Source organism: Bos grunniens, chromosome 3, assembly GCF_055505025.1.
Source record: "Bos grunniens cultivar Pamir isolate PY7600 chromosome 3, Bosgru_T2T1.0, whole genome shotgun sequence".
In the NCBI taxonomy this organism is placed as follows: Eukaryota; Metazoa; Chordata; class Mammalia; order Artiodactyla; family Bovidae; genus Bos; species Bos grunniens.
The window spans coordinates 21,939,856-21,964,110 of record NC_141167.1 but is presented as its reverse complement, the minus strand read 5'-3'; the positions used below and the strand labels follow the sequence as shown (position 1 = coordinate 21,964,110).

At 39.6% G+C, this 24,255-nt stretch overlaps 1 protein-coding gene across 2 annotated transcripts in view; it reads left to right on the top strand.

The window, feature by feature from the left end:
• The window catches only part of EFCAB14 (EF-hand calcium binding domain 14), a 38,315-nt gene that overhangs the window by 4,157 nt on the left and 9,903 nt on the right, over positions 1 to 24,255 (top strand). Inside the window, exons 3-8 of one of the 2 annotated variants that reach the window (XM_086386768.1) lie at positions 3,779 to 3,924; positions 14,349 to 14,447; positions 17,738 to 17,848; positions 19,970 to 20,074; positions 21,110 to 21,301; positions 23,360 to 23,446. In XM_086386768.1, coding sequence (XP_086242894.1) covers positions 3,779 to 3,924; positions 14,349 to 14,447; positions 17,738 to 17,848; positions 19,970 to 20,074; positions 21,110 to 21,301; positions 23,360 to 23,446 — 740 coding nt within the window. The remainder of the gene's footprint in view (positions 1 to 3,778; positions 3,925 to 14,348; positions 14,448 to 17,737; positions 17,849 to 19,969; positions 20,075 to 21,109; positions 21,302 to 23,359; positions 23,447 to 24,255) is intronic. The other variant, XM_086386779.1, reaches the window with a different exon arrangement.

Genomic DNA, 24,255 nt, shown 5'->3' with positions numbered 1-24,255 from the left:
TTGCCATTTCCTTCTCCAGTGCATGCAAGTGAAATAGACCTAACAATCTATCAGGCAACGAATATGTTTTGAGCACTTGTTAATACCAATTCCTGGAAATACTCTGTTCAGGAGATGCCAGGAGTTGTGCCCTGGACTGTGAGACCTGCTTTCTACCACTGAGCAGCATTCCCCTGGGACCCTGGCTATACTTGCCAGCCAGCTGAATGAAGCAGATTTGGAATTGTCAGTCCAGCTGCTCTGCGGGCTTTGGTTTGCTGCAATAGATATGCTAGCACCTATACTATCTAAAGCAGAACTTCTCAGAGAGAATAGACGTGCGGCCTGGGGCTCTATAAGTCAGTCTGTAGGCTGAACCTTAGTGGACTACTTGGTAAGAGGCTTTTTGGGAAAACCATTCTCTTAGCTAAATGACGTTAGTCTTGTTAAACTGACATAATCTTTCTGTGAATTATGTTGCTACTTTAAATATATTTCAATAAGTTTATTTCTTGTTTTTCAAGAGGATAGTAGAAATAAGACTACCTGCTGGTCTGGCTTAAATATCTTTTTAAAAAATTCAGAGCACCTTGTCATTTATTTCATTATCTTCCAAGACACTTGTGAGAAAAGGAGGCAGGATTGCTGAGATATCTGGAGCAGAAAGCAGAGCAGATAGGCTAGGTATTTTTTCCTTGAGGCCAACGAGTAATTTGATCCTTAAGCTAAAAGTGCTGTCTGGCCTTGAAACTCTTCACTCAGTTTTCTTTTTCTAGAACCAGGTACTCCAGAAGACCTCCTCAGTTATTCTAAGGAAGATTCTATTCCCAGCCATTCCACTCTTATCACTCAAAGCTAGACGGAGGGGAAAGAATTTGGAAGAGAAGGACAGTATTGATAAGTCAAACATGTCTGTTTCTGGTCATACAGAGTAGCAGTTTGGTCATTTCATGCAGAACTTAAAAATGGTCTTATGCTAATAAGGGTGCTAGGGTGTAAGCATCTGTGACAGCTGAAGTGTTCTAGGAAGAGTGCTCGTCCTTTCTAGCACTTTCCTTTCCAAACTTTCTAGAATCAGAAAGTTTGACTGTTGAATCCTGACTTACTTACTACAAGCTACGAAACACAGACAAGTCACTTATTCTTTCTGAGCCTACATTTTCCCATCCATAAAACATAAAGATAAATTTGTGCTACAAAAGCACCTTGGGCATTCCTGTGTCATAACATCTGTCACACTCTATAGTAATTCTGGGCTGATGCCTTGTTCCCCACCAGACTGAGAATTTCAGGTTCTTTTATATGTACCAGTGCCAGGTACATGGCTGGGCACATAGTAGGGGCTCAATTACAAGATGAGTAATTACATAAAAGTATCTTGTAAACTGTAAAGATGCACAAATATAAAATATTACTATTGGCATTATGTGTTGTATCTAAATGTGCAGAAATCTTCATTTCCTCTTCTTAAAGATCAGGAAAAGAGTTAACTAAGTTCTTTTGAGTCGGATTATACTAAATTTTAAATGAGTTGCTTCTATGTTGAAAGAACATGAGTTAGTAATCGTAAGTTTTTTTATTATTAATCGTAAGTTTGTTTACTGTATTTCATTCCGTGTATGTAATCAGAGTGCCTTTATTTGTCTTTTCTCTCCTAAAAATCCCCAAATCAGATAATGAATATAATCCCTTCTTGGCTCACACAGTCCTCAGGATTTAAACCGTTTGCAGAGCTTGTCAGATTTATATGTTTATTAGTTAATAATTTTAATCCAAGTTACTTACTTGTTTGTCTTACTTCCTTTTCTACTTAATGCATATAGATTGCAGGAAAGAGAGACTTTCCCAGCCTTAGAGTGTTTTACCGTGTGACAATGGCAGATATGTGTGGGATAAGCTTTTCTTTATAACCTAACTGAATTCAAAATTCAGTTGGGTGCTAAGTGCTACGTTAATTTAGACTGACTGGTAAAATATTCCTACTAAATGAGATGAATGTATTCCTAGAAACTGTGTAAATCAAATGTTACATTAAAAGCACTTAGCCAAGGCTACTATTTATAAAGAACTCCTTCACATATTTTTGAAAAGTGAATAAAAATGTCTAATTTCTTTTAATAATTCTAAATTTTCAGATAGTGGGTTTGTTTACAGTGAGGATACCACCACCACCCCCTGATTTTTGTGGGGACTTTTGTTTTATTTGTTGAGTTTTCCTTGTTTAACTTAATTAGGATAATATTAACTCCATTTTATACCCTATAATCATTTCACTGGACAAGCATTTAAATGCTTCCATGTACCTGGGACTGTGCTGGTCCCTGGGAATACGTGACTAAATCAGACCTGATCCCTGCCCTCAGGCAGCTCTCTTCAGTCTGATGGAGGAGACAGATAAGTAAATAATTACAGCACAGCATGTTCAGTGCTCAGTAGAGTTGGTAGTTGTAAAGAAGTACCAGTGGCCTCAGGTGGGGGCCAGCTATCTGTGCTGAATCTTGAAAGGAATCAACTAGGCTAAGGTGGAGGAAATGAAGGGGCAAAAGTCAGCTAGGCAGAGAGGCTAGGGTGTGCAGTCGCTGAGGCTTAAAGAGGTTGGTGTGTCAGGAAAATCAACTTAGCTGGAAAGTAGACCAAAGTGTAGCTAAGGTGATGAGATATATGGTTGAGAGGTAAGCAAAGGCCAGATTTATCCAGTCTTTAATACTTCCTGAGTGCCTGAAGTGTGCCGGGTGTATTCTCAATGCCAACCTACAGAAACAAAAAAAATTTGCGAACTTAAGATTTTAGTAAATAGTTTTATATCTGTCCCTTTATGCCAGTTTTTTATTTTAAAAAGAGCACATGATAACTAATCAAGCAGTCTGTGGCTTTGAAAGAAAGACATAGGTTTTATTCTGGAGGACCAGCCGTTATCAATATTTTATTTTCCATGAAAATAAAAAATACTGTAAAGAATGAAGAGAAAGCACTCTTTCAGGCCTCTGCCTTCAGGCTGGCAAATCTCTAAACCATCCAGAAGACGCTGTTTCTCAAAAGAAAGGCCAAATTCACCTAACATTTTTCTTTATCTTCTATCTCACTTTGAGCTTTTGGGTTGATTTAAGATTTAAGAAAGCACTGTTTGCGGTTTATGAAAAAGATTTAAAATCTTAGTTGTCAAAGCAGCACTTGAAAGGTAATAAGAACCTATCTTGCATTTGACCAATTTGAGGTAGAAAAAATAAATTTAATCATTTAGAGATATAACTTAGGCTGTCACCTTGAGCATTAATGGAGTAAAGCTTATAAATCTTTGCTGACCAATTAGAAAGTTTCTTAACTGAGCAGGTCAATACTTAACATTTATTTATCACTTATTGTACGCCTGGCCAGCTGTGTTTAGTGCTTTACAGCCTTCTTTCACTTAAAATATTTTCACAGGATGGTTAGAATTATCACTGTATTACACATGAAGAAAGTGAACTCAAAGAATTTGAATAATTTGCTCAAGATCCAAGTTGCAATTCAAGTCTAACTGTTTCTGCTGATGTTGTTTGTTATCATTTTTAGCCACCTGGCTTTAAAAAAGTTGTACTGCCAGTAGTGAGATAGCCCCAGTTAAATAAGCTTTAGTGTTAAAGATACACATTTACAGAAATAAAAAGAACAGTGGAGTTGATAAATAAGATTTGTCATTATCCTCCCAGAATTAACTTTCATTAATCTGGCTTCTTTCCTGCTGTATGATCATTTTTTCATCTTGGAGCCATGAGGGAAATTTATGGCTATTTATGATTGTTCTTATGTTTACTTTTAGTGGAATCTAATCAGAAAAGCTCATTCCAAGAAATTCCCAAACTTAATGAAGAACTACTCAGCAAACAAAAACAACTTGAGAAGATTGAATCTGGACAGCTCGGGTTGAACAATGTCTGGATAAACATCACAGAAATGAATAAGCAGGTAGCAAAAGTGTGATTGTCTTTCTGTATAAGCTGTGAATATTTCATTTTGTCTGTCTAGTATGTATCAGTAAGTGTAGGGAACTCACTTCAGATTGTTTTACTTTTTGAAATGGTGCTTTGCATACTGTGATCCCAACACATTAAAGTCAGTTAAAATAGATAATAGTTATGCATTTACCAAATGGTTAAAATGTTAACCCTTTCTACAGAGGAGCAGAGATTTACCAAGTAGAGCAGCTTAGAAGGAGTTAGAAATTCATGAATCAGTTTTTCCTAAGGAGCAGAGTAGATATTAAATTTAACAATGTATTGTCTAACCACCCCCCCAGGAAAATTGGATAAATGGTTTTTATTAGATCATGAGAGCTTATTTTGCTTAATAGAATTTGAGTAATTTGCTCAAGATCACAGTAAGATACTGAGTTGCAATTCAAGTCTAACTCTTAAGAACTTACAGACAGCCTTGGGGTGTAATGCTGTTTGCCACACTGGAAACTTATCAGCAGCTAATGATAATTATTATTCTAGGTTAAATACCTTGACCAGGCAAGTAGGCTTAGAGCCAAAACTTTTCTAGTCCCTAAATTGGCCAGATCTCACATTGATGCCGAAAGAGGGACTGCCAGAGGAAAAGAGGGTATTCAGAGGATGTTGATGGAGCATCTTATGTGAATAAGGTATGGCAGCTGCAACTTGGTGGCTCTAGCCCTTGTTCTCAGTTTGTGTGCTTTAGTTAAGAAAGACAAGCATTGACTGAAAAGAAAACTCAAGTGCCAAGTAAATGGTCCCCGCACAAAGTCCTTAAAAATAGCTTTGTCATTCCTGTTGTGGCTAAGAGGATGTTCTGTTCTTCAGAGTGGAGTCACAAAGTTCAGAATCAGTCAGGGCAGAGAGCACTGTGCTAGAATAAAGTGCTTGCCAATGTTTTTGAAGCTACCCGCTCCTTTCAGCAGTAGTTTGGGAGTAGCACAGGCCAGCACTTGTGACCGGAGATCAATGGCCTAGGGCAGTGGCTTTTAGACTTTTGCCTGGAACCTACAGTAAGATATATTTTCCATAATTATGCAGTAAACACATACATGTGTGTGTGCACACACACATTCACACACTTGGTCACATCCAACTCTTTGTGACCCCATGGACTGTGGCCCACCAGGCTCCTCTGAAAATGGGATTTCCCTGGCAAGAATACTGAATGGGTTGCCATTTCCTTCTCCAGGGGATCTTCCTTACCCAGAGATTGAAACCTTGTCTCATATCTCCTGCATTGGCACTTGGATTCTTTACCACTAGCGCCACCTGGGCGTGACTGAAATAAAAGTTTCTGAAAACAATCACTTGTCTTAATATAATGCTGCCTTATGATATTTTATTTTTTATTTAGTTGTCTTTCATTTTTATAAATATCATGAAATAATTGATGGGTTAGAGCACCTACTATTGACTATCATTTAGCCTTGGACTCTTAGTAATAAGGAAAAAGCAGGGATTCACTCCTTTTTTTATAAGAAATATAGGATAGACTCTGGCCTTGCTTGTATTCACAGAACAAATGAGCAGTTTGGCCGGAGAGTACAAGTGAAAGTAAACCACCATGAAGCACTGAGAAATAATTAGCGTCTCTCTCTGGGGCAAACTGTGGGTTCTTTGGCAGTTCTGAGGCATCTAATTATACCAGAAGGTTGTCCATTGTGTTCTGAGCTTTGCTGCTCCTGCTGCTAAGTTGCTTCAGTCGTGTCCGACTCTGTGCGACCCCACAGACGGCAGCCCACCAGGCTCCGCCGTCCCTGGGATTCTCCAGGCAAGCACACTGGAGTCGGTTGCCATTTCCTTCTCCAATGCAGGAAAGTGAAAAGTGAAAGGGAAGTCACTCAGTCATATCCGACTCTTTGCGACCCCATGGACTGCCCCCCACCAGGCTCCTCCGTCCATGGGACTCTCCAGGCAAGAGTACTGGAGTGGGGTGCCATTGCCTTCTCCGTCTGAGCTTTGAGCACAGAAATAATGATGATGGCACGTAAGATAGTAACTGCCACCTATTAAATTCCTTCTTTATGCAGGTCTCTATTAGATGCACTTATGAGATATCCTGTTTTGCTTCTGTAGCTCTATGAAGTAGGAGGTGCTGTCTCCATTTTACAGATAAGAATACCAAGGCTCACTGAGGTTAAGAGGTTTACCCAAGGTCAACTGCTGTGTAGCAGTGCTAACAAAATATTCAAGTTGTAGAAACCTATTTTCTTTCCAATTTTCTATTCTACCTTCCATCTTTATAGCCTCTAAAGGATGCAGTTGTGCTTAGTAGATAAAGCTGAAAGAATGTGAAGTCAAGTCCATATCAGGGCTTATAATCAATGATGATCTGTTTTAGTAACTTTTTTACTTACTATTTAAAGAGCACTTAATTTTAACCCCAAAGCAGAAAAGCAACATTTCAGACTTTATAGTATAAAATGGTCTAATAAGCAAATGGTCTACAGTAGCTATTTTTAATTTCGCTAATGAAAAGTCATGTAATATCCATGAAAGTCATGACTCATCTTTTGGCTGGAATGTAGAGGCTTTTTTTCTTAGTGATTTGTATTTAATTCAACTTTTTAGACTCTTTGAATTGCATTGTGTGATGTTAGAGATAAGTTTTATAATGCTCAAATCCAACCTAACATTCTAGAATTCTTAGGTCTATCAGAGACCTAAGCAGCCTCTGATGTCAGTAATGGGAGAGTGTCCCTTGCCTTTCATTCTAGTTACACATACAGCTTTGCAGTAGTTTTCCACAGATGTGAGCATTAGTCCACCCAAGAGAGGAGTGCTGAAAAACAGAATCCAGCTTTGCGGTTTTTGGGACTGTAGTTGAATCCTGGTGACCAGTGTGTGATCCAGGTCATATAAGTGAGTATGAAGTCCTCTAAGTCCTCTAACACTTAGAGGAGTTGAATGGTCCTCTAAGAGAACACTTAGAGGAAAATGAATGGTCAGGTCTCCAGAGCATATTCTTTCTGTGAGTCAGCTGATAGCCCAGGCCTAGAGCACTTGGGGCATGGGGAGAAGTGGATAGCACCTCATCTTTCATTGCCTTGGCTTTCAGCTGTTCCTCTAGTTTTGGTGAAATGGTAGCTGCCAGTTAGCCACACTGGCCATTTGTGAGGCCATGACCATTGTCCAGATACTTGTGATCAGGATAGTTCAGTACCTGGAAGAGTAGCTCTACCCAGATCACTTCACCCAGAACACAGCTTGTTGTCTGTTTAAAATCTGGCCACTTGTCAATGAAAGGAGTTGTTCCCTCAGGTGGGAAAAAGGTAACCACACAATTGATACGGTATTTGGAATAATCATATCCTTGCTCGTCAAGACAGTATAGAGCCAGTTTTGTATGTGCTCTGGGGCATTGAATAAAACAGACGTGGAAGAGACCCCTTCCCAGTGCTTCAGGGTTGAGCATGTTAAGATAGTCTTGGAAGGCCCAGTGGAGGGCATGGGGAAAGGGCTAGCCAAGGAAATCTGTCACGCACCTCCCAAAGCTTTGTGATGTGTTTTTCCTATGTGTCTATTTCCTTCCCATCTTTTGTCTTTAAAATTTCACAAGTAATATGTGAACATATTCTTATATAAAATTTAATAGTAAGATACACATAAAACTCTTAAGAAAATTCTTCACTGCCATCTCTGTATGTGCCCCCATCATACACAGATACACACATTCCCTGTCCCCATAGTTGTTGTCAATAGTCTGGGCTACATTTTTACAGTTCACTTTATATGCATTTACAAAATCGTAATAACTTTTAATTGGAGACGGCAATGGCACCGCACTCCAGTACTCTTGCCTGGAAAATCCCATGGATGGAGGAGCCTGGTAGCTACAGTCCATGGGGTCACAAAGAGTCGGACACTTACTGAGCGACTTCACTTTCACTTTTCCCTTTCATGCATTGGAGAAGGAAATGGCAACCCACTCCAGTGTTCTTGCCTGGAGAATCCCAGGGACGGGGGAGCCTGGTGGGCTGCCATCTGTGGGGTCACACAGAGTCAGACACGACTGAGCGACTTCACTTTCACTTTTCCCTTTCATGCATTGGAGAAGGAAATGGCAACCCACTCCAGTGTTCTTGCCTGGAGAATCCCAGGGACGGGGGAGCCTGGTGGGCTGCCATCTGTGGGGTCACACAGAGTCAGACATGACTGAAGTGACTTAGCGGCAGCAGCAGCAATAGCTTTTAATATGAATTAGCTTATAGGTTTTTGTATACATGTGCACACGTATATGTGACTTTATAAATGGAGTCATTAGGTATATATTCTACAGCTTTCTCTGTTTACTCAATATATCTATATCCTTAGTAATAGACATTTAGATTGTCTTCTAGTGTTTTGCTGTTACAAATAAGAAACCAGTGAAAAGTCTTAAGCATACATCTTATGCTTGTGAGCATAATCTTTTTTTAAATTTACGTTTTCTTCCAGTTTTATTGACCTATAATTAACACTAAGCACTGTATAAGTTGAAGGTGTACCGCATAATGATTTGATTTACATCATAAAATAATTATCACAGTATGTTTACTGAGCATCCATCATCTCATACAGATACAAAATTAAAGGAGTAGGAAAAAATATTTCTCCTTGTGATGAGAACTCTTAGGATTTACCATTTTAACAACTTTCATGTATAACATACAGCAGTGTTAATTATCTTCATTATGTTGTACATGACATCTCTAGTACTTATTTATCTTATGACAAGAGGTTTTTATCTTTTGACGATCTTCCTCCAAATTTCCCTCCCCTCCCCACTACCACCACCATCTCCACCCCCCCCCCCTTATGGTAACCAACCACAAATTTGGTCTCTTTTTGTGACTTTGTTTTTGAAGTATAATTGACCTGTAACACTGTTAGTTTCTGTTACACAACAAATGATGTGATATTTATTTTCATTTCAAAGTGATCACCAGTGTTACTTTTGTCACCGTACAAAGATATTACATAGTTATTGACTGCCTTCCCCAGGCTGCCCATTTCATGCCTGTAACTCATTTATTGTGCAACTAGAAGTTTGTACCTCTTTATCTCCCTCACTTAGTTCTTTCCTTCCCCCACACCCCTCCCCTCTGGCAGACACCTATTTGTCCTCTGTATCTGTTTCTGTTTTGTTATGTTTGTTTATTTGTTCTTTAGATTCCACATATAAGTGATTTCCTACAATGTCTTCTCTGATGTATTTCACATAGCATAATGTCCTTTGGGTTCATCTGTATTGTCACAAATGAGAAGATTTTATTCTTTTCTATGGCTGAGTAATATTCCTTTGTATGTATATGTGTGTGTGCATATAGTACACACCACAACTTCTTAACCCATTCATCTGTGATGGGCGCTTAGGTTGCTTGTATATCTTTTCTGTTGTAAATAATGCTACAGTGAACATAGAGGTGCATATTCTTATTTTTTTTTTTTCTCTTTTTGGTGCGGACTGATTTAATTTTTTCAAAAATTAATTTCCTGACTTAAAGCAGGAACTTTTATTAAAGCTAAAGCCATTTCACGCATAGTCATTTTTTAATCATTTTATACAGTGATTTGAAACTTATTAGGGTACTCTGGCTGCTTTTATCACTTTTATTTTTGATAGTGCGTCTCAACTTTATGTTTGCTTAAGAACTGTTTAAGGGAGTATTTGAAACATACATCTTTTCTAATGTTTTCATTTTCATCAGATAAGTACCCAGGAATGAAACTGCTGGATGATAATGGTAGTTCTGTTTTTTATTTTTTGAGGAATCTCCATACTGCACCAGTTTACATTCCCATTAGCACTACAGGAAGGTTCCCTTTTCTCCACATCTTCTCCAATACTTGTTATCTGTTGTTTTTTTTGACAGTAGCCATTCTGACAGGTGTGAGGCAATATATCATGTAGTTTTCATTTGCTTTTTCCCTGATGATCAGTGATGTTACATCTTTTCATGTGCCTGTCTTCAGTGGAAAAAAATCTGTTCAGATCTTCTGCCCATTTTTTAATCGGGTTTTTTTTAGGTGTTGAATTGTACGAGCTCTTTGTATATTTTGGGTATTGATTCCTTGTCAGATATATTGTTTGCGGATAACTTCTCCCATTCAGTAGAATCCCTTTTCATTTGGTTGGTAGTTTCCCTCACTGTGTAAAAGCATTTTAGTTTGATGAAGTCCCGTTTGTTTTTGCTTTTGTTTCTCTTGCCTAAGGAGATAGATTCAAAAAAATTTTACTAAGACCAGTGTCAAAGAGCTTACTGCCTGTGTTTTCTTGTAGAAGTTTTACGGTTTCAGATCTTTTTTGTGCATGGTGTGAGAGAGTAGTCCAGTTCAATTCTTTTGCATGTAGCTGTCTAGTTTTCCCAACACCATTTGTCAAAGAGGCTATCTTTTCCCCACTGTATAGTCTTGCAGTATTTTTCTGTAGATTAATTGCCCCGATAAGTGTGGGTTCATTTCTAGGCTCTCTGGTCTGTTCCACTAATTTATGTGTCTGTTTTTGTACCAGTAGTCCCATACTGTTTGATTACTGTAGCTTTATAGTATAGTTTGAAATCAGGGAACATGATGCCTGTAGTTTTGTTCTTTCCCAAGAATGTTTTGACTTTTTGAGGTCTTTTGTGTTTCCATATAAAATTATTTGTTCTAATTCTGTGAAAAATGCCATTGGTATTTTGATACAGATTGGATTGAATCTATAGATTGCCTTGGGTAGTATGGTCATTTTAACAATGATTGATTTTTTTCCCAATCCATGAACACAATGTATGTTTCCATCTGTTTATGTCATTTTCTGTTTCTTTTATTAGTGTCTGATAGTTTTCCAAGTACAGGTCCTTTACCTCCTTAGATTTATTCCTAGGTATTTTCTTCTTTTTGATTAAGCAAGTAACCTCTAGGATAGATATTTCTAGAAATGAAGTTGCTGGATTAAAGGGTATAAACATTTCAAGTTGTGACGGATACTGCTAGATAACCATCTAACAAGTGTCTCCAATTCACATTTCCATTAACAATGCATGAGAATACCTGTTTCCTTATTGCTTTTCAGACGTCAATATTATTCATACCTTTTTAAAGGCATGGTTAAAACCTCCTTGATGTAATTGCTGCTCTTAAGAGTTTGTGGTTTGCTGCAAGTATCTCTCTGGGGCTGAGGTTTCTCACTCATTTTATTTTTAAATGGATAAAGTTGGAATGTTGATGATTTGTCTGAATATTTTGAAACACAGAGAATTCCATGTTTAAGTGCTTATTAAATTTCATTATTAAAGAGCTAACATTTATTTGGTATTTTGTTTGTATCAGTTACTATGCTAAGAGTTCTAGTTATCTCATTTAATCCTCATAGCCTGTATTAGTTATCTGTTGCTGTGTTACATTTGTCTCAAAACTTGATGACTTAAAACAACACACATTTATCATCTCACAGTTTTTCTGGGTCAGAAATTTGGAAGCAGCTTAGTTGAGTTGCTCTGGCAAGGATCTAAGGTTGCAGCTAAAATATAGTATCAAGGCTGCATCATCTGAAGGCTTGACTGGGACTGAAGGATCCTCAGTCACAGGGCTGTTGGCAAGAGTTCTCAGTTTGTCCCATCATGCCTTCTCCATGGGGCTGTTTGGGTGCTCTTACAACATGGCAGCTGGCTTGTCCAGAGCAAGTGGTCTAAGAGAGAACAAAAAGACTTACTGCTTTCTTATGACCTAGTTTCCAAAGTTGCCCATTGTCACGTGCACTTTATTCCGTGGACCAAAAATGAGTCATGAGTGCAGGCCACACTCAAGGGGAAGGGAATTAGTGTCCACCTCTTGGAGGGAGGACCATCAAAGAATTTTTGGACATATTTTAAAACCATCACACATCCCTATGAGATGGTTGTTGTTATACCATACTCCCAGTGAGGAAAATAAGTTCACACTTATGTAATTTTATCTCTGCTTCCTATCCTCCTCCCTCTGCTCTGCTCAGACTCGCCTTCTCAGTGTCCATCTCAGCCACAGAGTGTTCATTCTTAGCCATTCATTCATTTGGTAGATACTTATTGAAGGCCTATCTTTGTGCCAGGTGTGTTATGGAAAATAAAAAAGAGGTGGTCCTTGATGACATGGAGCTTACAGTCTAGTGGAGGAGAGAAATCTTAATTTAAAATCACACACGTAAAGAAATCATTGTTACTTTGAGAAATGCTGTGAAGGAAGAGTATTCTTGTTGTTGCTTCCTACTTACTCACTGATGCCACACTCACCCTTCTAACCTAGAAAGGAAAGCTGATTAATTCTATATATAAAACTCTTACTTCTCTGGCAGAGTCTGATTGAGTCCTGCTTCACTGAAGCTTGTCCCTTTCAGCCCACAGTGATAGTCTTTTCTCAGACTTTATTTGGTATCACATTTAGTACTTGTTTCTTTAATGGTACCTTCATCTCCATCCCTCTCCCCTACCTCTGCCTCTCCATCCTCCCCTGTCTTCCCCTCCCCTCTCCCTCTCCTTTTCTCACTCATTTTTCGCTCCTGCCCCTAGGCCTTCTTTCTGTCCTCCAAATATGCCAAGCTCTTCCCCACACCGGGACCTAGCAGTTCCCTCTGGCTGAAATGTACTTTTGATCTGGCTGGTTAATTCCTTATTATTTGTATCTCATCTTATATTTCATCTTCTAATAGAGGCCTTCTCTGATAGTCCAGTATGAAGTAGCTACCCAGTCATTCATCAAGTCACCTTATTTTAATTTTCCTCTAATGCATCCTACTATCTAAATATTTTTCTTATATGAAATTCTGTGTCTCTTTGCACTAAAATGTAAACACCAATGATCACTGACATCTGTGTTGTTCACCACTGGAATAAAATAGGGCTCGATAAATATTTGTTGCAGGAATGAATGAATGAGAAGGCTTCCCTGGTGACTCAGTGGTGAAGAATCCACCTGCTAATGCAGAAAGCACAGGAGATCCAGGTTTGATCCCTGGGTCAGGAAGATCCCCTGGAGTAGGAAATGGCAACCTACTCCAGTATTCTTGCCTGGAAAAATCCCATGGATGGAGGAGCCTGGCAGGCTGCAGTCCATGGGGTCACAAATAGTTGGACATGACTGTAACTCAGGACGCATGAATGAATGAGAGAATGAATGAAAGCAAAATGGTCTGACACCCCTGAACATATCCCTCCTAAAAGGAAAGAGGGAGAAAAGTTCCAGGGCTCCCCACTGCACTCCCTTGTTCAGAACATGCTGCTGCTCACTGCAGGAGCTCTCTTTAAATACTTTACATAGTAGTTGTTATTATCTAATACTTTTTTTCTTTGTTCTTCTATCACCTTTCTACCAGGATGTAAGCTCCATGAGAGCAAAACCTCATGGTCTTGTTTGCTACTTTCTCCGCAGTGTTGGGCACAGAGAATGTGCCAGATATGTGTTGAAGAAAAGAATAAGGGGTCAGGTTTACGCCTACCACAGGGTTAGGCATGTCACAAGTGCCCAGAACCTTCCTTGATTACTCTGTGAGGCCACTCTGAATATAATTGCTATTGATAGGTCTGTGTCCTCATCCTCGAATTTGGGACAGGAAAGCAGTGTGGAACTGCATCTTCAGCTACATTGCAGTTGTTGGAGTATGATCTCTGCAACCTGAAATGGCATATTACACAGGTTCCCCCAGTTCTCATTCAAGAGAGGAGTCCAGCTATTTAGAATTTTATCCCTAAATCACAGAAGGGAAGATACATTTTATTTTGATTCAATTCCTATTTTAATACATTCAGTCTATCAGTCAGCCAGCAAGTTAGTGGGTATTTATTGAGCCCCTTCAGGGTCCAAAGTAGTGCTTTGGTTGAGCAATTGAGTCTGAAATATTAATCACATTGTTAAACCAAAACTAAATCCCCAAGTAGTTGAAAGTGCCATTCAAGTTGTCAGGTTCAGTTCCTGTCGACTATATTTTGTGATGATGGGTTTTTACTTTATGTTCCCACTTGGGTAGGAACAAAAGTTCAGTAAGTAACTGAGGTGGTATTTTTTATCAAAATGAAATCTTTCAGAGGTCCTTGATCATTAGCTTTCTTCCTGTACAGTTGTTTAAGGGTTGTATTATAATCACTGCATCTTTTGGGTAATTTAAGATTTTTGGATCTTGTAGCTGCCAAGAGTCGGGTAAAGAATAATACCTGCCTTTCCCTCTTTGGCCTGGCCAGGAGAGAAGGGGTATTATTGCTGCCTTCCACACCTCAGGTCTGTCCAAGGTACTCCACAGAGTTCCTCTGTTCCTGTGAGCTGACGGGGCGGAATGTCTGGATTGCAGAATCACGTGGCGTCCAAAGGTGCCTTGACAATCCTCATCAACTGCAGTGTGTGTGAAGCGATCATTTGTTCTACAGATTCTGTTTTCACTGTTTATTACTCACTTCCTTTCAGATTTCTCTGCTGACTTCTGCAGTAAACCACCTCAAAGCCAATGTCAAGTCAGCTGCAGACTTAATTAGCCTGCCTGCCACTGTAGAGGGACTTCAGAAGGTAAGTGCTGTGTATAGATACTGAAATTAACCAACTGTAATTCTACCTTCTTGCAAATTTCCTTTGAAAGGCTGGTATTTGAAATCAGCTACTCGAAGAAGACAGTAGCAGAGTTCAAGACATCTCTATTTTGGTGTGGTTAGTTGGGCTTTTGATTTGCAACAGGTGACTTTAACTATGGTTTATATGTATTCACACCATTTTATTTGGCTTTCCAAATCCCAGGAGTGCTTTGCTGGGACTCTTATGTTAACGTGTGTGGGTTTGCTTTTCATTACTTGCCTTTTCAGTTCATCAGCCACAGTGTCTTTATGAAAGTAGAGCAGTTGTACATGAGAGTTGCCCTAAATTGCTCTTATTTTCCATAATTGAGAAAGAGAGGTGTTTTTGGTGTCTGTGTTTTTATTGGTTTTGGTTTAAAAAAAAAGATTTAGAGAAGTACAAATAAAATTCCGGGATATGATAAATGTTGACAAAGATGTGGTGCAAAGAAAACTTTCGAACACTCCTGCTGAGAGTATAAATTGGTAAAAAAGCATTTTAGAAAACAGTATATTTTATTTTATAAAGGTGAAGGGGCACACCCTCTAAGCAAGTCACTCTTCAGTATGTATGCTAGACTCTAGGCCCTAGGCAAACAGTACTTTAGAATTTCTGTTTACTTGATCCCTAGGATTCAGGCCGAGAGCAAGAGGCAGTGACCAACCAAATGAAGAATATGTGAGGATCTCTAGACCTGGGTGGGGAGAATGGGTTGGGAATGGAAGGAAAAGAGGGCACACAAGCGAAATGAGGCCCTAGGGCAGGAAATGAAAGAAGAGATTCTGGAGCAGAGAACCCCAGACAATGGTATCAAATCTAGAATCTTTGACTTTTAAAAGTCAACATGTGATGAGTTTGATTTAATTATGTACCAGGCTCCTGTTTTTGTTGCTGTTGATACTGTTTAGTCTCTAAGTTATATCTGACTCTTTTGCAACCCCATGGACTGTAGCCCACCAGGCTGCTCTGTCCATGGGATTTCCCAGGCAAGAATACTGGAATGGGTTGCCATTTTCTTCTCTAGGGGATCTTTCCGACCCAGGGATCGAACCTGTGTCTCCTGCGTTGGCAGGTGGATTCTTTACCACTGAGCCACCAGGGGAGCCCCACACCACCCTCTATAAATGTATAAATCGTTTGCAGCAAGGAATGAGAAATTCCTAAGCCAGAAACGAAACTTTTACAGCCACAACACTGTGTGTGCACAGTCTCTATAGTCTGCTATTTGTCCAATATGGTCATCTGCTTACAACTTTAAAAAAAAAAATTAGGGACCAGATGAGACCAGATTCTTTTTGCCATTGTTCCAAAGGCCAAGTGGGGAAAAAGTAAGCCTCTGTAGCCTTCAATACAGAAGCAATTCTGGCAGTCTCGCATTCGAAGAGGAAATTGATTTATTCTCACATTCATTAATTCAATAAATATTTGTGGGGCTTCCTCCAGTATGTGCCAGGCACTTTGCAGTTGGTGAGAATACTAGGTTCAGGGTTTTACTGTGGAGTTCACATGGTGCTGTCAGCTGCTTCCTTAAAAAAAAAATCTTAAACAAGAGCTTACTATCTTTTTGCATCCTGATGGGCTCATACATCCAGTCAGTGAGGATTCTCTAACAGTGGATGTCTTTGAATGCTTGTAGCTTCTGTAACAACAGAGCTTGTATAGGTAACATCCCTGCTTAGAGACTTCTGCCCAGCATGTTGTCTCCTTGCAATCCTGTGCATTTATAATGTCAGGCACTACTTTTATTACAAGTGGCTCAGTTTTGAAGTGGTAGGTCTTCTCAAAAACATAACTTCAATGTATCTCCTGTAATTTTTTTTTTTTTAATGTTGAAAATGACATTTCTTTTTCTCTTGGATTCCTGACTGGCTATCGGTATAATAAAAATACCCTTGGTTAAAAATACTAATGGGACACTATAAAATTGTCAGTATATCTTAATGAAAGGCCAAAACCTACCAAATTAGTAACACTCTTTGGTATGATCCCTTAGAACAAGCTGTTTTTAAAAAGACAGTTTCTGAATTACATTCCTAAGTCCCCAATCCACTTGGGCTCCTTACACATAATGAAAGCAAATAAGCTACTACCCGTATCAAACTCTACTCAGTAGTTACTGATGGGATTCTAAAGCAGAAGAAAACATGCTGTCAAATGAAATTTTCCCTTCATCTCTGCGATGTTGGGTTTCCCAAAGCCAGAAATAGCTCCACCTATTTTTACTCAGAAGTCATCATTTTCTCCTGAGAGTGGCAATCTACCGTGTTACCTCTGGTCATCTGCCTGCAGGGCTTGATAGAGACAGTTTGTGGGAGAACTTTACCTACGAGTCCCAGGTTTATAAACTAGTGCTCTTTTTTTTTTTTTTTTTAGGAAAGCTCTGGCTTTCCTCTATGAAAATTGTGTGTGTGTGTAGTTTCTGGTTAATTGTGTCAGCACAAGCTACATGGAATTCATAGTTGGAAGATATTTGAAATAATCCTCCATTAGGTCAGTGTTTAATGTAAAATCACAGTGGTACACCACCGCACTCCCACTAGAGTGGCTAACAAAGAACAGACTGAGGATAGTAGTATTGATGAGGAGATGGAATAAACAAGTTAAGAATACATACCATATGATCAGACATTCACTCCTGAGTATTGTGATAACAAGAAGGCATATGATGAAGGGAAATGAAAACATATGCCCACATGAAGACTTGTATGTGTATGTTCATAGCAGCTTTATTTGTAATAATCAAATGTTGAAAACAACCTAAGTGGCCATCAACAGGTCAGGAGATAAACTGTGATGTATCCATACAGTGGAATGCTACTCAACAACATGCTGAGTAGCTACAGCGTATATAAATCCCAGAATAATTATACTGTGTGAAAGAAGCCATACCAGAACAACAACAAAAAAACTACATGCTCACTCACTGTTCTATTTATATAAAATTCTAGCAAATGCAAACTGACATATATAGATAAATAGATAGGTAGTGATAGAAAGTGGATCAGTGGTTGCCTGGCAGTGGGGAGGAGTGAATTACAAAGGGGTGTGAGGAAACTTGGCGGTGATTGATGTTTATTATCTTGATTGCAGTAATGGTTTCACAGATGTGTGTGTGCATGTGTGTCAAAATGTTAGCAAGTTATACATTTTAAATATGTTCAATTTATTGTTTATCGGTTGTGTCTTAATAAAGCTATTAAAAATTTCAAAAAGGGAAAAACGCGACCCTACTCCATGTTTCTATTCAGAGTGTAGCTTCCATTGGCAACACTTTAAATAGTGTCCATCTTGCTGTTGAAGCAATACAGAAGACTGTGGATGAACACAAGAAAACCATGGAGCTGCTACAGAGTGACATGGTAAGGAAATCTACAAATGCTACGGAAAGTCAGCACACTCCCGCCTGCCCTTTTCTGTATTATCGTGTGATACTAACTTTCCACTTACCTAAACAGACCACACTAGGCACCTTTTTAAAATAGACAATAGACAGTGTTTATTGATTTTTCTACAATCTGTAAACTAAGTTAGATAGGAAAAGCCGAGTTTTTTGCAAATGTGGTGAAGGAGGTACAGCACTAAGATACCATTCTCAGAGTGGAATGTGTCAGAAATAAAATGGAAAAGAAGGAAAGAGGGTGAGGAAGTGTCTTATTTATCGCTACATTAGCAAATCACCCTAAAACTTAGTGGCTTAAAACAACACTGGATTATTTCTCACTCTTCTGTGGATCAGGAGTTGGGGCAGGGCTCTTAGACTGTGGAATGATTAGAGGTCAAGCAAAGAGGAGCTCCAGAGGGTGAAAGGCCAGCTTGGGTGTTCCAGCTTTAGCCAGTCTCCCAGTCAGATTACAGCTGCATGGATGACCTCAGCCTGCAGCATGTGAAGCAGGATGCTGCCCCGCCCCGTCTGAGCCCAGTCAACCCACAGAATCATGAGAAATAGTAAACTACTGTTTTAAGCCACCAAGTTTGGAGATGATTTTTTATGCAGCAACAGATAACCGAGACAAAGGCAAAACCCCTGCAGTGTTCAGGAATTGCTTTCAAATTTCTCTTAATGCTGTACCAATGTAAGCTGTCTCAGTCCTTCAGAAGCTTTAATTTATCTCCTAATGGATACTCAGCTCCACAAAAGGTTTATGAAGGATGAAAAAGGATGGCACAGCCCTCACTGTCCTGCCAGAGAGAAGAGTTATCCATACGTGAAATCAGGATGGTTCAAGGCACACAAAAATTCCCTAGCTTCTCCACCAATTTCTAGATCTCCCCTGCATGTTGTTTTCAAGCTTTGGAGTTTCAAGTTTAAACTGAGCAGTTTGTACCAAGGAGACCTGGACTATGTTAGAGCTCTATAAAGGAGGGTTTTTCATTTTCTTTGGAACAAGTACTCGTCATTTTCATTTAGTGGGGCTGACCCAGAAGAAAAAGCCTTGATCTGGGTGTCCACACACCCTGGATTCTAATTCTAGCTCTACCCTGTAACTGTGTGATCCATAATAATAAAGACTTCTCTAACCCAACAGCTTTATTATTATTATTATTATCATTATTTTAATAGCTTGAGCATTTTCTCAGAGTAATTATTTTCTAAAATACTTTTTCCTAACTCAAAAATTCATACTTTATAGAACCATGGGATTTTTTTTTCTCCTCCTCTCCTTTTCTTTATTTTACCATTTGATTATTATAGAAGCAGAGTTGACAATGTCTAGGATTTCAGATTTCAAGGAAAACAATTTATTTTGGCCAGTTGCATACTCTTATCATTAAATTTGCATCTTTTAAACTTCCATGGTTGACAGTGGTAATCCTACTACTGAATAAGCCATACAGACATTTTCTGTTAGAGGGAAAAGTATAGATAAACATGTCATAGTTCAGTCTCTTCAGAAAGAGTCTTGAGCACTGGGAATGGGATGAGAAAGAAAGGGTAACCTTCAAACATAACTCTTGGCATGTGCTGTACAAACTGAAAAGTTAATGATGTGCATGCTTGATTATGTTGCTCAGTGCCCAAAGCCAGTGGTTCCATGACTGGCTGTTCTTTGAATGTACAGATCTCTTTAGTCCTGGGAAAATGGTGACACTAACCAGGTTCAGACCAAGTTGGTCCTGGGAGATATAGTGGTTCTGTAGTTTCTCTGAGAATAAAGGGAACTGGGAGAGAAGACCTAGTTGTTAGGGAGTTCATTCTTAGTTTCTCATTCTGAGGCTAAGAAACAGGACCTTAGTTCCCTGACGTAGTCTGGGTGCTGCTGGTCCAGTCCAGGCTTTAGGCCAGGCCTCCCCAGAAGTACCAGGTGCCCTCAGGCCTAGCACAGGACTGGTCACACTAAGGCTTTCAGGAAATAATTGTTGATTAATCTGTGAATGCCCCTGTGAGAAGCTGGAATGTTGCAGGGCCATCCCTGATGAATAAGTAGATGTAGTTATTATTAGTACTCATTGCCTATACCAACCTCTGTTCCTGTTAACAGAATCAGCACACCTTGAAGGAGAGCAATGGAAGCAACCAGATCATTCCATCACCTTCTGCTATATCTGAACTTGACAATAAAACCCACAGTGAGAATTTGAAACAGGTACTTTTGATTCTGTTTAACTCCCTTGTGACCACACTATAATCTGAAGGTGACCTTCGTAGTGTGGGCTCCATGTTGTGGTCCCTCAGCAGGCATCTCTTGCACACATTTGCCTGCCTGAGAGCTAAGCAGAGAGAGGATACGTGTGACTCTGTCAGGGATCCAACATGCTGCCTGTCTCCTCCTCGGCACACTGCATTTTTTTCCCCTACATGTCCATCAGTGGAGTAAATTCCTTTTTACATCTTGAAAGTCATAGAGTGATCAGATTATCCTGAAACTGTTTTTGAAAAATAGCAGTCTGGACAAATTAAAGATGGGTGAATAGTAGATTAAAATGATAGCTGTTTTGAGTCACAATTCAGAACAGTAGAAAGCATATCCTTGAAAATGAAGAGTTTCTAAAGACTGAAGACCAGAGGACGGAAAAGGATATTGAGTTCAGAATCACATTAAAGAGAATAAAAGAAATCTTCCCTAAGAAGAATTCCTGTACTGAGTTTAATGCCCTGTAAAGCCTGTAGTCATCATTCCTTTTTAAATAGCAATCAGTACTGGAGAATGTCAATAAAAATAATTGAATCTTATACTAAATAATGCACTACCTGTTATGGTTTTGCTACATGAGCCAATTCAGTAATTGGTATTGTTCCGATGGTGGTTTCATTCTGACAAATTAGGTTAATGAGCATTTCAGTTAATAACCCAGCAAGCTTTCTCACCAGTAGGTGAGGTAAACATTGGGAAATCAATTCTCAAGCTCTCAGCTTTCTAGGACCAGAGAGTGAAGCATGTAGGTAGTCTCTTCCCTCTTTCCCCCTCCTGTCTAACTGAGGTCAGATAATTCCAGAGGGAGTCAACTGGGAGCAATTCTGAGTGGAGGGACAAAGCAGAGACAGATGATCAATGGTCTAGAGCAGGGAAAGAAGTTTACTTCAGTAACTTGACAAAATAAGGGTTGTTCACTGCTGCTTCCCTGCTTGTCTAGTACATGTCTTTAGCCGGATTCCATAACTTGATTTATTTCCACTCTAGGATATCCTGTACCTTCACAGCTTTTTAGAGGAAGTAAACAGTGCCCGAATGGGGTACCAGAGACAGAATGATCTTAAACTTGAGGGGATGAATGAGACCATCAGTAATCTTACCGAGAGAGTCAACTTGATAGAAAGAGATCTGGTTGCTATGAGCAAAGTAGAAAAGCAGGCGAACCTGTCCTCCAGCATGGTAAGCCTCTTCCCCTCTTTTTGACGTGTTCTCTGTTGCAACGTGTTTTGTCTGTACATGGATGACAGTCCACCACCTTTTCAGACACCAACCTCTGGCATACTTGAGAGGCTCCACGTTTGTGTTGTGCTTAATCCTGTCTCCTCTAATCCTTATACTAGCTCTGTGATGTGAATGGTACAGACAGTGTTAGTCCTGATTTGGAAGGGAGATGTGGAGAGGTCCAGTTGCTTGCCAGGGCCTCCCCACAAATTATTGGCTAAGATGACAAGCCTCCTTTTGTGTTGCCGGTGACTCATCTGATAGGGAAGCTCCAGCACATATTTCCAAGGAAAGTCTTCTTGATCTTTTCATTTTTAAGTTACTAAGATGGAAAAAGTCTGAAAAAAAAAATATGTACATGAAATGGAATCACTTTGTTGTACATTGAAAACTAATACAACACTGTAAATCAACTATACTTCAGTTTGGGACTTCCCTGGTGGCTAAGATGCCATGTTCCCAATGCAGGGGGCCCCAGTTCAATCCCTGGTCAGGGAACTAGATCCCACGTGCCACAAGTAAGACTCGGCACAGCCAAATTAAAAAAAAAAAAAAAATCAGGACTTAAAGAAAAAGTTATTAAGGGTGGGAACAATGACAGTGACAATAACTAGAGAATCTTGTTTTTTTAAGCCCAGACTAGGCTTTCAGACTTGTCCTGTTTCAGTCTTCATCTGACATTACAGAAAATGTCAGGAAAGCTGTTTAAGACACATCAGGTCAGACCACCTCCTCCCCTAAAGAGATCGTTGAGTCCATCCTCTCATTTTACACAAGAGGAGCCCAAATGATGTACTGAGTCACTGATGCTGACAGATTGTATGGTTTACTGGTTTTTATGTTATTGTAAATAAGATGTGGTGAGTTGTTTTTTTTGTTTTTTTTTTTCTTTTTTAAAAAACCACCTTTCACATATGCACTGTTTGAAATCCATGTGGATTATCTTTTAATAGCTGCAAGCCCCACCCTTAAAAATTTCATACAGCAAAGACATAGGCATATGTAGAAATAGAAACCAAATACAGGACATTGTACTGTAAATCAAGTAACCGCCAAAGCTGGAAGCAAGCCCACAAGTAACGTCAAGCTCTGGCACATAGCAAACAACCTTTGAACTGGCTCTGCCATGGTGCAGCCTTGGCAAGTTGCCTGGCCTTGGCTTTGAGATTAGAGGAGGAGAACCCATTCCTCCTCCTCCTTTCCAGGGGTATGTAATTTACTACAAAGCTGCGAAGATTAAAGGAGCCTTCTTTCAAAAAGCCCTATTGAACTTAGCTAAACTAAGGACGGGAGAAGGCAATGGCACCCCACTCCAGTACTCTTGCCTGGAAAATCCCATGGACGGAGGAGCCTAGTAGGCTGCAGTCCATGGGGTCGCTAAGAGTTGGACACGACTGAGCGACTTCACTTTCACTTTTCACTTTCCTGCATTGGAGAAGGAAATGGCAACCCACTCCAATGTTCTTGCCTGGAGAATCCCAGGGATGGGGGAGCCTGGTGGGCTGCCATCTCAGGTCGCACAGAGTCGGACACAACTGAAATGACTTAGCAGCAGCAGCAGCAAACTAAGGATGGTAGAGGCTAGGAATTTGGGGTGATTTGATAAGTATTAGGCCTTGAAGGTTGGTTTTCAAGGCTTATTGTGAAAACTCACTGGCCCTAAAGCCCCCCATACGGTGCCTCCCCTCCCCACTCTATTTTTCTCTAGAAGAGGAAATTGCCAATAGTACCATCTGTCCTACTGTTTTTTCCAACTGAATCATACCCAGCATGGTTTTGGGTTAAAGTGCTCTCACTTTTTGAAGTTTGTGATGGAAACAACTAGAAACACCAGTTTCAGCTTTGTCTCTCTAAAACCTCTCTCCCTCTCCTCTTATTCTCCTGCTGGTATTTCTGTTGAATGTTCTGAGACCCTTTAAATAAGTTTGGCAAGTTTGTTTAAAAAGTCCTAAACATTGCTTAAGTTTTCATGTTTTCCTTTAATCTTCTCTCGTTTTGTTCCTTTCACCCTTTAAGGTGAATGATAGAGCTGCCACTTTGAAGACAGAGTCTTTGCATCAAGTGACCAACAGAATAAAGTCAGTAAAATCCCAGGGCATAAAGGTAAATAATAAGAGGCTTTCTCTGAAGTAAGAGTAAATGCATAGGCATCTGCTTCTTTCTCAAAGGGAGCACTTCAGTCTTTTTTGCTGAAACTTCGAGACACAGTAATTAGTATATTAGTAAATAAGTAAATACTTTATCAGGCAGCTGCCCCATGCCCAGCTCTCTGCTAGAAGCTGGGGTGACCACAGTGAGCAGGATAGACATGTGACCGCTCTTGTGGTGAAACTCATAAAGTCCATCAATCCAAAGATCAACACATAATTGAGTGAAATATAAGTGCTACAGAGGAAACGTATAGGATATCACAGAGTGTTAACAGAACAGGAAGACTTCCCTAAGGAAGGGAGTTTTAAGCTAAGACAGTAAGTTCTCTGTACTGTTGATGGGGAACAGAGGCATAAGTTACCTAAAAATGGTATCTAAACCAAAAACTATTCCTTGTTGTTAAGATTACAGTCTTTGGGGGAATGGAAGGGGGAGAAAAGATTGTAGTCCCAGTGCATACAAAGTCCCTTTAAGCTTCAGTCAGTTCTCTTCACCTTGTACCTTCCCATTTTTCCTTTCTCCCAGATATATTGTCTAGATAAGACAACAATCTGATATGTTTTGGTATCCCCAGAAGGAAAGGGTGTTTTCAACATTCTCTGTGATTAGAGTATTGTGTAATATTATTAGTATTATAAGACCTGGGTTAAGATAAAGGAAAAGCCAGGAAGATCATGACTGAGTGACTGAAATATCATTTCATATGCACATTACATTTGATAAGCTCAAGGATGTGAGTTCACAGGAAATGAACCATATGT